At 42.4% G+C, this 13691-nt stretch overlaps 1 protein-coding gene across 1 annotated transcript in view; it reads left to right on the forward strand.

The window, feature by feature from the left end:
- The window catches only part of LOC137562605 (venom factor-like), a 316987-nt gene that overhangs the window by 278414 nt on the left and 24882 nt on the right, over positions 1-13691 (forward strand). Inside the window, exon 35 of the mRNA XM_068274109.1 lies at positions 5204-5293. Coding sequence (XP_068130210.1) covers positions 5204-5293 — 90 coding nt within the window. The remainder of the gene's footprint in view (positions 1-5203; positions 5294-13691) is intronic.

A 13691-nucleotide genomic window follows, 5' to 3' on the forward strand; every position in this document is an offset into this window, starting at 1 on the left:
AGATGAGAGCAATGCCATCTGTACTCTCTGCCACCGAAAATTGAGCCGTGGAAAGACCAAGACCCATGAAGGGACAACTACCTTACGAAGGCACATGATTACAAAGCACAAACTGCAATGGGATGACCACCTGAGGAAAAGCAGCACACAAAAGCAAAGCCACACACCACAGTGGAAGATACCAGGCCGCTATTTTTTCTCAAAAAAGGCGATACTTAAACTGTTCCGTGATGTTGAAAGGCAAGTGGTGACATCTCTGGCACACAGCATTGGGTCAAGGGTCCATCTGATCACGGATGCCTGGTCTGCAAAGCATGCTCAGGCTTGCCCGAAGACTAAGTCAGTCCCCACACACAGCATCTCTGCCTGCACGCCGTGTGATTGCCTGCCCCAAGACTAAGTCAAAGTTGCTCCACGCACAGCATCTCTGCCCGCAGGCCGCTTGACTGCCTTCTCCACCACCACAACACAGGGTCCAGGACTCCAGGCGGATTCCTGAATTTTTAAGGCCGCTGCTAGCAGCTGCCGCTACAATAATTTTTCTGGTGCTTGTACATGCCTGCCTAATTTTTCTGGCTGCACTGCAGCTGCAACAACAAAACAAAAGGCATGTACATGTGCCAATTCCCCTTCGTGATCATTACCTTGCCCGGGGAAGGGGCTTGCGTATCACAATGAAGCAATGACCGCCGGCTATATGAGTGTCTCAGGGGGGGGGGGGCACATGCAAGATAATAAGGTCGTTGCTTCATTGTGGACAGACCAAATTTGTTCAGCTGGACAGTCACTGTTCTGTCATGCAGCTACCTCAGCCCGATTATATGGGCTGGAAAGCCGCCATTACCTGCACTCTTGTCATGGTGCGCATCAGTCCAGCACGGCCGTCACTACACAAACAGCTGTTTGCAGTCACTGCATACCTTTCACTGCATCTTTGATGGCACATTGTATTATACTTGGCAGACAGTGCATACCTTTCACTTGAATGGATGGCAGACTTGCCCTCCATAACAGATTCTCATAAAGGATTTAAAGTTTATTCATCTCATATACAGCAGGGCCTCGAAAGTCCTCCTGTATTGTTATTTTTGGTCACTACCTCGGGACGTGCATGCCATGCCTGCTGCCTTCTTTGGATGTGTGGTGGTGGTAGCCGTTTCTTAGGCTCCCACTCCGGACCGGAATCAAACCAGGATTCCCCGGCCATTACCCGTGGTCACCATGCTACTGAGAAAGTACCATTGAAAGTTTCACACAGTTGAATGAATGGCTGACTTGCTCTCCATAACAGATTCTCGTTAAAGGCAAGTGGTGTCATCTCTGGCACACAGCGCTGGGTCAAGGGCCCATCTGACCACAGATGCCTGGTCTGCAAAGCATGGTCAGGGCAGGTACATTACTAATACAGCAAATGGGTCCTTACTTGGATGTGTGGTGGTGGTAGCCAGTTCTCAGGCTCCCACTCCCGACCGGAATCGAACCCTGATTCCCCGGATATTACTCGTGGTCACTCACAATGGCAGACTTGCCCTCCATAACAGATTCTCGTTGCAGGTACTGAACAGCCAGCAGAAAATGTAATAAAAAAAATAGATGTAAGCTTTAACAATGGTAGAGAAAGAACCATCGAAAGTTGATAAGGCAGTCAGACATTACCTGACATCACTGAGGAAGAGCAATCTCGCCATGGTGCGCTCCAGTCCAGCACGGCCATTACTACACAAACAGCTAAAATATACAGTATATGGGCGTGCACTAGGGCAAGGCAATAACCAGTTGCCGTAATCGCTCAAGGTGCAGCGCTTCCAACACCCCCATCATATCACGCGTGCATCCGCTCCCCGTAACAGGGTAGAGCCGTGTGCACCCTATAGCACCTACATCCCTGTTGAAAAAAGTAGGGAAAACCGAATATGATGGGATGATTGTTACCTTGACAAAGGGGACCCCACGGGGCACCGAAACGAATCGTTGGTTTATGGAATGGCATGTGTCACTTTATTTGAATTAAAATATTGAACTTGGTTCATCCAGAGTGTGCGGATCTTTTGGATTTTTTTTAAAATAAAAGATCACAGACTAATTTTACCCACTTCCATGTAGTATGAGAGCCATACCTACACAGTCTATTCTATGGAGCTGAACTCCCCATCAGACAGAAATCTTTGCAAGATGCTGCACACACAGATGCTGTACAGACACAAAAGATCAGTATCTGCAAAAGATCTGTTACTGCCAAAGATCCGTTCCTGCAAATTGCATTCATATTCTATGAGATCTGCAGATCCCATACACACCTTGTTTAACTGACATTCATCTGCAGATCAGACAATCATCTGCAGATCAGAAAATTCATCCTGGTGGATCTGATCTGCAGATGAGTGTCTGTTAAACAAGGTGTGTATGATGATCTGCAGATATCATAGACTATGAATGCATTTTGCAGGAACGGATCTTTTGCAGGAACAGATCTTTTGCAGATTCTGATCTTTTGAATGTCTACAGCATCTTTGTGTGCAGCATCTTGCAAAGATTTCTGTCTGATGGGGAGTTCAGCTCCATAGAATAGACTGTGAAGGGATAGCTCTCATACTACATAGAAGGGGGTAAAATTGGTCTGTGATCTTTAATTTTCAAAAGACTATGGTCTGATGTGTGTATGAGCCGTTAGTTGGGACTGGGTCAGACTATAGCGTTACCCTCACTGATAAGTAATGACAGCCATAAAACACTTTCCTGTCAGTAAATGGCTTCTGAGAGCAGGAAAGAGATAGAAAGGGTTTATAGTTCATAGATTTAAGCTTTGGCATATTGCAGTGAAAGTGTCATTGAGCATAGACAATGAAACCGTAAAAACATAAAAACTAGATTTAAAGAGAGTCTGAAGCGAGAATAAATCTCACTTCAGACCTCATAGTTAGCCGGGGCATTCGTGCCCCTGCTAAAATGCCGCTATCCCGCGGCTTAACGGGGGTCCCCTCACCCCCAAATCCCCTCGGTGCAGCGGGGGAGCGCTTCCTGGTTGGGGCTGGGCTAACCGCCGCAGCCCTGCCCCACGTGCGTCTGTCAGCACGTATCTCCTCCTCTCCCCCGCCCCTCTCAGTCTTCCTTCACTGAGAGGGGCGGGGGAGAGGCGGCGATGCGCCGCTGACAGACGCGACTGGAGGCAGGGCTGCAGCCGTTAGCCCTGCCTCCAGGAAGAAAAATCAATTTGCGACCAACGCTTGCGGGGGCGGGTTTGGGGGTGAAGGGACCCCCGTTTAGCGGCGCGATAGCGGCGGTTTAGCAGGGGCACACATGCCCCTGCTAACTATGAGCTCTGAAGCGAGATTTATTCTCGCTTCAGAGTCTCTTTAAATATACAATAAAACTGTGAGATATCTAAAAAAAAAAGTCATTTTTAGGAGAAAGAGGATAGACATAATTTTTATCTCATCACTTTATTTTCACCTCAGATGTCCTTTAAGCATGCTCTGTAGACATCTTTCACTACTTGGGCTTGATTCACTAGCATTTTTGCGTGAGTTTTTGATATTGCGCATGAAAATTCATGATTGCGCGCGCAAAAATGCTAGTGCAGCCTTGATATGAGTTATCATTGTTTAGTGAATCAACCCCTTTTGGGCTCGTTTCCACTATTGCCTTGTGGAATCGCCTGGATTCCACCGTGGACGAAATCGCATGTGGATGCGTTTCCGCATGCGGGTTTCCCCGCGATTTTGCATGCGATTTTGCATGGCTAAGGTAATATGCGATTTTAACTATGTGACTGCCTGTGTAAATTTACATTGCGAAATCGCACGCAAAATCGCGGGAAAAAATGCATGACAAAACCGCATGCAATTTCCCTATTAAAAGCATTGCGGGCGAATCGCGTGCATTGCAGCCGCACGCAAAATCTGACGGCTCTGACGTGCAGATTTCCCCCGCACACCAAAACGCTCCCGCACGACGCACAAGTGGAAACAGTCCCATCCACTTGTATTGCCTATGCAAATCCGCAGGCGGACACCGCGTGCGGATTTGCTATAGTGGAAACGGGCCCTTATGTGAAAAAATTTTTTTTTAAAGCCTTATATAAATGTAATTTTTGTGTATCTTTCAATTCTTACCTGTTGGACTTCTGTGAAATCTGTGCTCTGTCAACTAAAAAAAAAGAATTCTGATGCAAAAATGGGAATTCAAAACACCACAAAATCCAGGCACTCATTCCTAATCCTTAAAGAGAAACCGAGGTGTGTTTGAAGAATGTTATCTACATACAGAGGCTGGATCTGCCTATACAGCCCAGCCTCTGTTGCTATTCCAAACCCCCCTAATGTCCCCCTGCACTCTATCAGACATAGATCACAGCTGCGCTGTGCGTGCTGTGTTTACATCTGTAGTGTCAGTCTCGGCTGCTCCCCCGCCTCCTGCAGAGCTCCGGTCCCTGCCCCCTCCCTTCCCTCTAATCAGCGTGGATGGAAGGGAGGCAGGCGGGGACCGGAGTTCTGCAGGAGGTGGGGGAGCAGCAGACTGACACTATAGAGAAAAACACAGCCTGCTGGGACACGCTGTGTGTCGACAGCGAGGCTGTGATTTATAAAGGGATTGCAGAGTGCAGGGGGGCCTTAGTGGGGTTTGGGATAGCGACAGAGGCTGGGCTGTACAGGCAGATCCAACCTCTGTATGCAGATAACATTCTTCAAACCCACCTCGGGTTCTCTTTAAAGGATACCCAAGGTGACATGTGACATGATGACATAGACGTGTATATACAGCTCCAAGCAAACAAATAACTATGCAGTGTCCCTTTTTTTTCTGCCTGAAAGAGCTAAACATCAGGTATGTATACAAGTGACAGTGTGTGTCCAGGTCGGGACTGGGTCGGTTTATACCGCAACTCTCACTGATAAGGATTTACAGCCATAAAACACTTGCCTTGTGAAAAGCAGGAAAGAGTTAAAAAGGGTTACCAGTTTATAGATTTTATCTCTGGCATACCTCAATAAATGTGTCACTGAGCAGAGACAAAGAAGCAGTAAAAACGTAAAAATTATATTGAAATAAAAAAAATCATTTTAGGAGGAGGATGTATACAATTGTTTAATTGTTTATCTCCGTAGTTCATCTTTACCTCACATTTCCTTTAATTATTGTTATAAAGATTATTATTATTTTAATTGTTGATATTTACAACAAATATGTCCCTTAACTTCCATAGCTCAAACAAGGAAAGGACAGCTTTATCTCTAATTATGAAATCAACAAAGGAGCATTTGACAAGAGCACACTTGTTCTCTACTTTAATAAGGTAAGAAAGTATATATATATATATATATATATATATATATATATATATATATATATATATATATAATTTTTTTTTTTTTTTGGGGGGGGGGGGGTTGTGCAATTTTTATATTAATTAACTGAATAACTATAAAGAGGCGAGGTTTAAAGTGAACCTCCGGACTAAAAATCTACTCAGCAGAACTGAAAAGGCTTGGTGTTTCTTTAACAGTTTCACAGCATCAGAACTTTGTTTTTCTTACCCAAGCATAATTTTTAGCTGCAATTTTAGCTAAGCTCCACCCATCAAAGAAAACTGCCCGGGCTTTTTTCCCTGATGCTGTGCAAAGCATGATGGGATTTCCTATGTTGTTATTCACGTTGCCTAGCAACTGGGAGGGGTGATCAGCACACAGGACAGTTGGAACTGTGTCTCATGCTCCCTGTCACCTCCTTTCAACCAAAAAGATGGCTGTCCTCATGAAATCAAACATTTGCCTGTTCTTTTAAAACAGGGTGGGTAAGAGTTTATATTACCTATCTATTTTAATTAACATAACTAATGTAACTTAATGACAGTAAGTTTGTTTAGGCTGAAGTTCCTCTTTAATTTAAAAATGTAGGGGATCAACGACAGGGTTAGGTGATATAATCAGTTCTAATAGCTCAAGTTTCACATAGTGGACAATTATGTTTCACTTGCCAATTCTGACATTTTAATCACTAAGGTGAATGTAAGTGTGGTAGTTGACCCCATAGGAAACAGTTCCAGAACAAACTATAACATTATGACCTATGGGAATACTTCTGCTAGCGGTAGAGTAGAGCCCTCACAGTTGGAGTCTGCAAAAGACAGAAAATAGTAGAATCCAAAGCCACCAAGAGTTGAGTAGGAACCCATGACTAGGGATGGCCAATGAGATCTCAATAATTTCAAGCTGCAAATTAACACAAAGTAAAATGGACCTGTTGGATGAAGAAATGTTTGAACTGCATGAATTTGCATAACGATATTTAATAATTCTGCATCCATTATTTGTATCTTATTAACCAGTCTTACTCATGACATATAGGAATTCTACTTGCTTAGAGATCCTGATTGAATCTGGAGTCCACCAGAACTATAGTAATATGTCCAAACTTGTAGAAAAAGAGAAAACATAGAGACACCGGGAGCCCAATATTGGCCTCGATTCATAAAGCATTACCTCATGCGGTAATGCTGAAAACAGCAGACTTTCCCGACCACTTAGAAATGTGTCAATTCATAAAGGCTGTTACCACATAAAAAAGCTGACATTACCGACCAGGGAGATAAATTACCGACTTAGCTGTAGTTACCTCCAAGTTCCAACACATGTCAGTAAATTGTCAGCAAATGTCAATTCATAAAGCCTGCAACAAGCGGTAAGCCTGACGATAGTTACTGACATCTCTGGTGAGGCGTTAACAAGTTACCGACAGCTCTGATGAATGCAAAGTGCAGAGAGCCGAAGTCTGTTTGAGTCATCTGTGGAGAGAGCCAGAGAACTGTCTGTGTGAGTCATTTGAGCAGGCAGGGAAAGTCTGTGCGAGTCATCTGTCTGAGTCATCTGAGTGAGTCATTTGTGCAGGCAGGGAAAGTCTGTACGAGTCATCTGTCTGAGTCATTTGTGCCAGTCATTTGTGCAGGCAGGAAAAGTCTGTGCGAGTCATCTGTCTGAGTCATCTGTGCCAGTCATTTTTGCAGGCAGGAAAAGTCTGTGCGAGTCATCTGTCTGAGTCATCTGAGTGAGTCATTTGTGCAGGCAGGGAAAGTCTGTACGAGTCATCTGTCTGAGTCATTTGTGGAGTCACTTGTGCAGGCAGGGAAAGTCTGTGAGAGTCATCTGTCTGAGTCATTTGTGGAGTCATTTGTGCAGGGCAAAAGAGAGAATCGTCACACTGCTCTACTCTACCGCTCAATGGGCTGCTGTAATTTACCGACCTTCAAAGGCAGCTGGGGAAATCTTTATGAATTAGCACACAGACCGGGAGAATACCGAGTGCGGTATTTTCCTGACAAGATTTTTTTTTATCGCACTGCTTTTCATGAATCGAGGCCATTGTGTGATACTGTAGAGACAAATAGTATACTGCATATGAAGAACAAATAGTCTGATGTGCATAATAAACACTTTTGTCTTTACTGAAAACATTGACTTCTTGAATATGACATCTTTAACCATTTAAGTCGCCTAGATGTGATTATCACGTCCAGGCGGCTGATGTTGCAATGCTGCGTGCGGCTTGCATGCCTTTGTTGCCCCCTGTTAGCCTGGAGATCAATGAATGGGAACATAGTTTCCATTCATTGATCTAAGTCCCTGGTAGAAAGAGTGATGGCTTCTTATCAGAACGAAGCCGCCGTCTTTCTAAAAAAAAAGTTTTCTATCCTCCTTATGCTTCCTGGAAGTGAGAGTGTTCGCTTCCAGGACTAAAAATTTTTTTTTGACTGTGGCCATCTTGTGGCCAAATAGGAAAACTTCATCTACATACATTTTTTAATAAAATAAACACACATGATTACATTTCAAATTAACTGTTTACCTCCTACACCACAAATTACCCAAATAAAATTTTTAATGAAAAAAAAAATTACAATTAAAAAAAATAGTTACGTAAAGCGGAATATAACCCTGCATTTCAACTTTGCTCTAAAACATTATTTACAGCATATTATAGGCAACCAGCATTTTTTTTTTACTAGACCAGCATTGGACGGGTTACACACAGAGCTTTAAAGTTCCGTGGAGAGAACTGCTGCCGCAGCCAAAGTTTAAATAGATACATTTAAGTAAACACAATGTAACAAGTGTGGAATGTGACTCACTCTCTCTCTGTGTCCGGGAGCTTCTGCACAGTCAGAGAGTGAGCCACATTCCACACTTGTTACATTGTGTTTACTTAAATGGTCTGAACTTTTTTTTAATATGCATGTAAAGAGGGTATACTACAAACATTTTTTAAATTATAAGCTTGCAAAACTGAGAAAATGCATCTTTAATTCCAAATAAAATATTGGCGCCATACATTGTCATAGGGACATCATTTAAATGGTGTAATAACCAGGACAGATGGGCTAATAAAATACATAGGTTTTAATTATGGTAGCATGTATTATTTTAAAGCTATAATGGACAAAAGCTGAGAAATGATTTTTTTCCCATTTTTTTCTTAATATTCCTGTGAAAATGCATTTTAAAAAAATAATTCTTAGCAAACTGTACCACCCAAAGAAAGTCTAATTGGTGGAGGAAAAAACAATATATAGATCAATTCCTTGTGATAATTGGTGATAAAGTTATTGGCGAATGAGTGGGAGTTGAAAATTGCTCTTATGCATAAGGTGAAAAATACCCACGGGCTGAAATTGTTAACCTCCCTGACGGTAGGATTCCTTCTGATTTTAGGGTCTAAAAGTGGTACAGATTTTTCATGTGCTTTTAGACCCTAAAATCGTTAAAAAAAATCAGACGAGCAGAGATTCTGCAGCAGCCTCAGCAATCACTCACCTCCCTAGGCTCCAGTGCTGCAGTTTTCCCTCCGTCCTCTGGGTGGCGCTGCAACCCTACAGTGAGATTACCGGCTGTCTTCATGACAACAGACGTGACAATCTCTCTGGGGGAAGCAGAGCCTCGGAGGAGCAGAAGAAGAATGGCTGCCGATGTCAGGATCCCCCAGGAGGTGAGGTGAAATGCCCATTGCGTGCATTACTCTGCATGGATCCTCCGGTGACTACCCCAAGTGCAGGTGGGGGTTACCACTCTGAGCTGCGGTTTTCCGCCCGACCGTAGCTCGGAGTTAACACCAAGGAGGTTAAGGTAAGATATACTTACCATCCTTATATTAGACCATTATTCCTTGGGCGCCTCCTACACTTTCCCCATAATAAAATGTGTTCCCATGGCATATGGAGATAATCAAGTAGCAATATATGGTAGGAGGAAATCCTACTAGTACTCTTGAGGAATTATTTGGACCGTGGAGTTCACAAAAGACAGAATATGGTAGGACCCCAAAGGCACATGGAGATACTGGTGGTACTGATGGTGGAGAGATCTTCAAAGTGCAGTGCATTGAGACAGAAGAGGGCAGGGGACTATATGGCACATTGAAATTCCATAACTCTGAATAAGAGATATTCATATTAGAGTACATCAGAGGTAAAACTTAGTAGAACCTCATGGTACATGGAGATACTGTGGGTAACTCAAGATAAAAGATCTTCAGAATGATATCTGACACAGACAGCATAGGCAGTAGTGCTCATCCAGATTCCGGATATCCGGGCAACCCGGATATCCGACCATTTTTATGCTATCCGGATCGGATTCCGGATAGCTATAGAAATCCGGATATTTGGCCGCATGACCCGGATATCTGCGGATATCCGGGATATCCAGATCCGAAATACTGTAACTAAGGTGATGACGTCCTGGAGCCAATCAGAGGGCTCCCAGCAGAAGCCGTAGCAACCAATCACAGAAGGGAACCCTGGCCAGCCCCACCTGACCTCATTGAGGCAATCAGAGGCCTCCCACCCTAAACCCTGGCACCCAATCACAGAAAGGAACACTGGCCAGCCCCCTGTATAATAAGGAGGGCTGCCATGATGAGACATATCGTCCTGGCTTGTGTGAAATGCTCACTGAGAGACATGCTCCAGTGCTGCAGGGCTACCAAGTGTGTACACAGTGATAAACATAAAGTTGTTTAGTGATTAACCCCTTCACTATCACTACACTATTGTTAAATCATTAATTAGCTTGATGTCATTGTCTGACAGTCAGAGTGTGTGCTGCAGGCAGCTGCTATGTGTCTGTGTGTGTGCTGTGCACAGACCAGGCCAGCTGCTGCCTGCTGGCCAGCTATTAGCCTTAGGTATAGGTTAGGGATTAGGGAATAGGAGGATTACTGTGTTATTGTGAGTTAGTACTGTAGTACTGTAGTCAGTGTTAGTAGTTGTTAGAGTAGTAGTAGTACTGTGTTAGCTTTGTACAGAAGTGCTGTGCTGTGAGTAGTGTCAGTGTGCACTAGTGTCTTCTCCTCTGCTGTTTGACTGTCACTCGGCACTTGGCACGTGTCACATGTCACGTGGCACTTGGCACGTGGCACTTAGCACGTGTCATGTGGCACTTGGCACGTGTCACATGTCCCTTGCCATGTGTCACGTGTCACTTGGCACGTGTCATGTGGCACTTGGCACATGTCACGTGTCATGTGGCACTTGGCACATGTCACGTGTCCCTTGCCATGTGTCACGTGGCACTTATCATGTGTCACGTGGCAAGTGCCATGTGATATGTGGCAAGTGCCAATTGCCACATGCAAAGTGCCAAGTGCAAAGTGCCAAGGGCCAAGTGTCACGTGCCAAGTGCCAAATGCAAAACCCCATGTGCCAAATGCCAAGTGCCAAGTGCCAAATGCCAAGTGCCTGTCTAGGATGAAAACTGCCATGTCCCAGTTGTGCGGCTGGACTTTAGACACAATGTGGGCTGCACGACCGCTGTCTGGAACCTAGGCCTGATGTTAATTGACAGCCATTTTTTTTGGGGGGGGGGGGATTTTAAGTTTCCACATCATCAATTAGTGTTCCCCTTAAAAAAGTAATGATGCTACATGCCTCATATACCCTAATAAACGTTTTTAAAGCAATTTAAAGGGCACTTCCAGTTTTGCTGTCCGGATATACGAATCCGGCCGGATAGCCCCGATAATGCTTTTGGATATCCGCATGAACGCAGATATCTAAACGTTCGGATCCAGATACCGGATCCGGATATCTGAATATCCGGATCAATTCGGATTTTAAAAAGGGGTATCCGAGCACCCCTGAGCATAGGGTAAGACTCCATGACACAGCTAGACATGCGAATTAGGGACCCATGACACATGATGATACTCATTGTACAAGGAGGAGAAATCCCTAGGCTAGAGTCCTGCAGCTGATTTATCGCAAAACATTGACAGATCTATCAGTTTTCTTGTGAACTGACCCTTTTTTTAAACTTTTTTAGAATATGGAATGTTCCAGGATTTACTGTATTGTCAAAAACCTGTGCAATTCTTCCCTTTTTCATGATTGCTAACTCAGTAAAGGACCAGCCTTTAAAGCTTTGCTATCATATAAATCCGGCATAGCTGGGTCTGAACCTTCTATAACAGCAGTTATAGATTGGCGGTATACCTTGAAATGAATCAGAGCACTCAGTATATGATTTAATATAAAAAATGTATTTGCTTATACAGCATATAAACAAAATATGAACAGTTCCAAGTAGTGTTTCCTTACAGTATTCTATCTCATCATGGCCTTTATAGCCAAGCAATCATCAATCTTCTAAGTACATTAAAAAAAAAAAATATAACACTTGTGTTATGTAGCATAAGATCAAAAGTAGTCTCATCTGTATCAATAGCTGTGTATCTAGTAGCTGTGTAAAAACTTGTAGTAATCTTCTTAAAGAAATAGCATAAAAAATAGCTTCTAAAAAATCTTCTTGCTAACATCTTAAGAGAACTTAATGCTGAAAAATTAATAAAGTAAATCACCAGAATATTAAGCATATTACCCCTTCTCTGTCATCTCTTCAGCATCTAGAACCACGTGAGGGAAGGTAGCTTCAGTCTCGTAGCTGAGTACTAAGTAGGTGTCTTTCAGGAGAGATTCGGTCTGGATGTCTCTGAAAGCTCTCAATTCCGAATTTGGAATTTCCCTAAATCTCTGGTTCTGATTTGCTGAAACTTCCGTGTGTCAAACGCTATCATGTTTTGAATACTGTAAATAGTTGACATTTAAAATAACCATAACAGATTTGTGTTTATACATACTGACATTTCATTATCAGGTCATTTTTGACGCCGAAAAATAAAAATGGACATCACCAACCATCTTGTCTGCTGGTTGACTTATTTGCCCCAGACATTGGGACTTTCAAACATTACACAATGTCATTCATGGCACATTTCTGATAATGTGTCCTACTGCTAATTAGTTTGGAATGTGTCTATCCTTTTCCAAAAATAAAACTGCTCATTTTGAACCAGTAACACAGACCTGTAAGAGTCTTCAGCAATGTAATGCTTATTGAAGCATACAGGACTTCGCCCAATATACTTATTAAAATAAAAAACTCATATAATTATTCTTAAAACAATCATGTATACCATATTTGCATATTGTTTAAAATCATTTTCTATTATGAACAAATAAATTTAATAATTTCCACCGGCAGATGACACCATTTAATCACTTTTAAATAATAAGCAGTATTATTAAGTTTATAAAACTATGAAACCGCCAGGTGGCATAATTGTCCTAAATACGGGACAACAGAAAAAACCTTGCAAAGTTGACATTCTAGAATGTTTAATAAGACCCCTTACCCAAACATTTAAAAATGTGTTTCAGACTTTAGCAGAATCCAGCATTTAAATGTAATTCAAAGTAATAAATTCTATTATATGTAATTATAGGGTTTAAAGAGACTCCGTAACAAAAATTGCATCCTGTTTTTTTATCATCCTACAAGTTCCAAAAGCTATTCTAATGTGTTCTGGCTTACTGCAGCACTTTGTACTATCACAGTCTCTGTAATAAATCAATGTATCTTTCCCTTGTCAGACTTGTCAGCCTGTGTCTGGAAGGCTGCCAAGTTCTTCAGTGTTGTGGTTCTGCTATGCACTCCCCCCTCAGGGGGGAAAGAAACACACAAATGATCTCTTGAGATTCAAAAGGAAGGCTGTATACAGCCTGCTTGTGTATGAATGTATTTTCTATGTGTGGACATACTGTACATAAACCTACTTCCTGTTTTGGTGGCCAGTTTGTTTGTTTATAAACAAACTTTTTAAAACTGTTTTAACCACTTCTAATGCGGCGGGGAGCGGCGAAATTGTGACAGAGGGGAATAGGAGATGTCCCCTAACGCACTGGTATGTTTACTTTTGTGCGATTTTAACAATACAGATTCTCTTTAACAATAATTATTTCTTTCTTTAGTAGGACTATATTGATTATTACTATTTATATGTAATAGCTGAGCAAATATACATATATGATTGCTGCAGTAATGTGACTTTTAAACTTGTTTCCAGTCTTCATATACTGCGCTGTCTAACCTTGACATTTGAAAGATGCTTGTAATATAAACAAAATATGTTTTAGTTTCTGAAGTTAAAATAATCTTATGAGTTTCCCTGCCTGGAATATGCTGATATGTCCCAGAGCAATATTTTAAAGAAGTAGCCCAACTTTACAATGAAATTGTACATAGAACATGAAAACTTAAAACATACACATATGACAGCTTTTCCTGCATAAATAAACCGCTGAAATTCTGACATCCCCCCTTACAGGAAAATGATAGCAGATGATTAAAGATCTCCGTTTGTTGTTC

The sequence above is a fragment of the Hyperolius riggenbachi genome, chromosome 3, assembly GCF_040937935.1.
Source record: "Hyperolius riggenbachi isolate aHypRig1 chromosome 3, aHypRig1.pri, whole genome shotgun sequence".
NCBI classification, from domain to species: Eukaryota; Metazoa; Chordata; class Amphibia; order Anura; family Hyperoliidae; genus Hyperolius; species Hyperolius riggenbachi.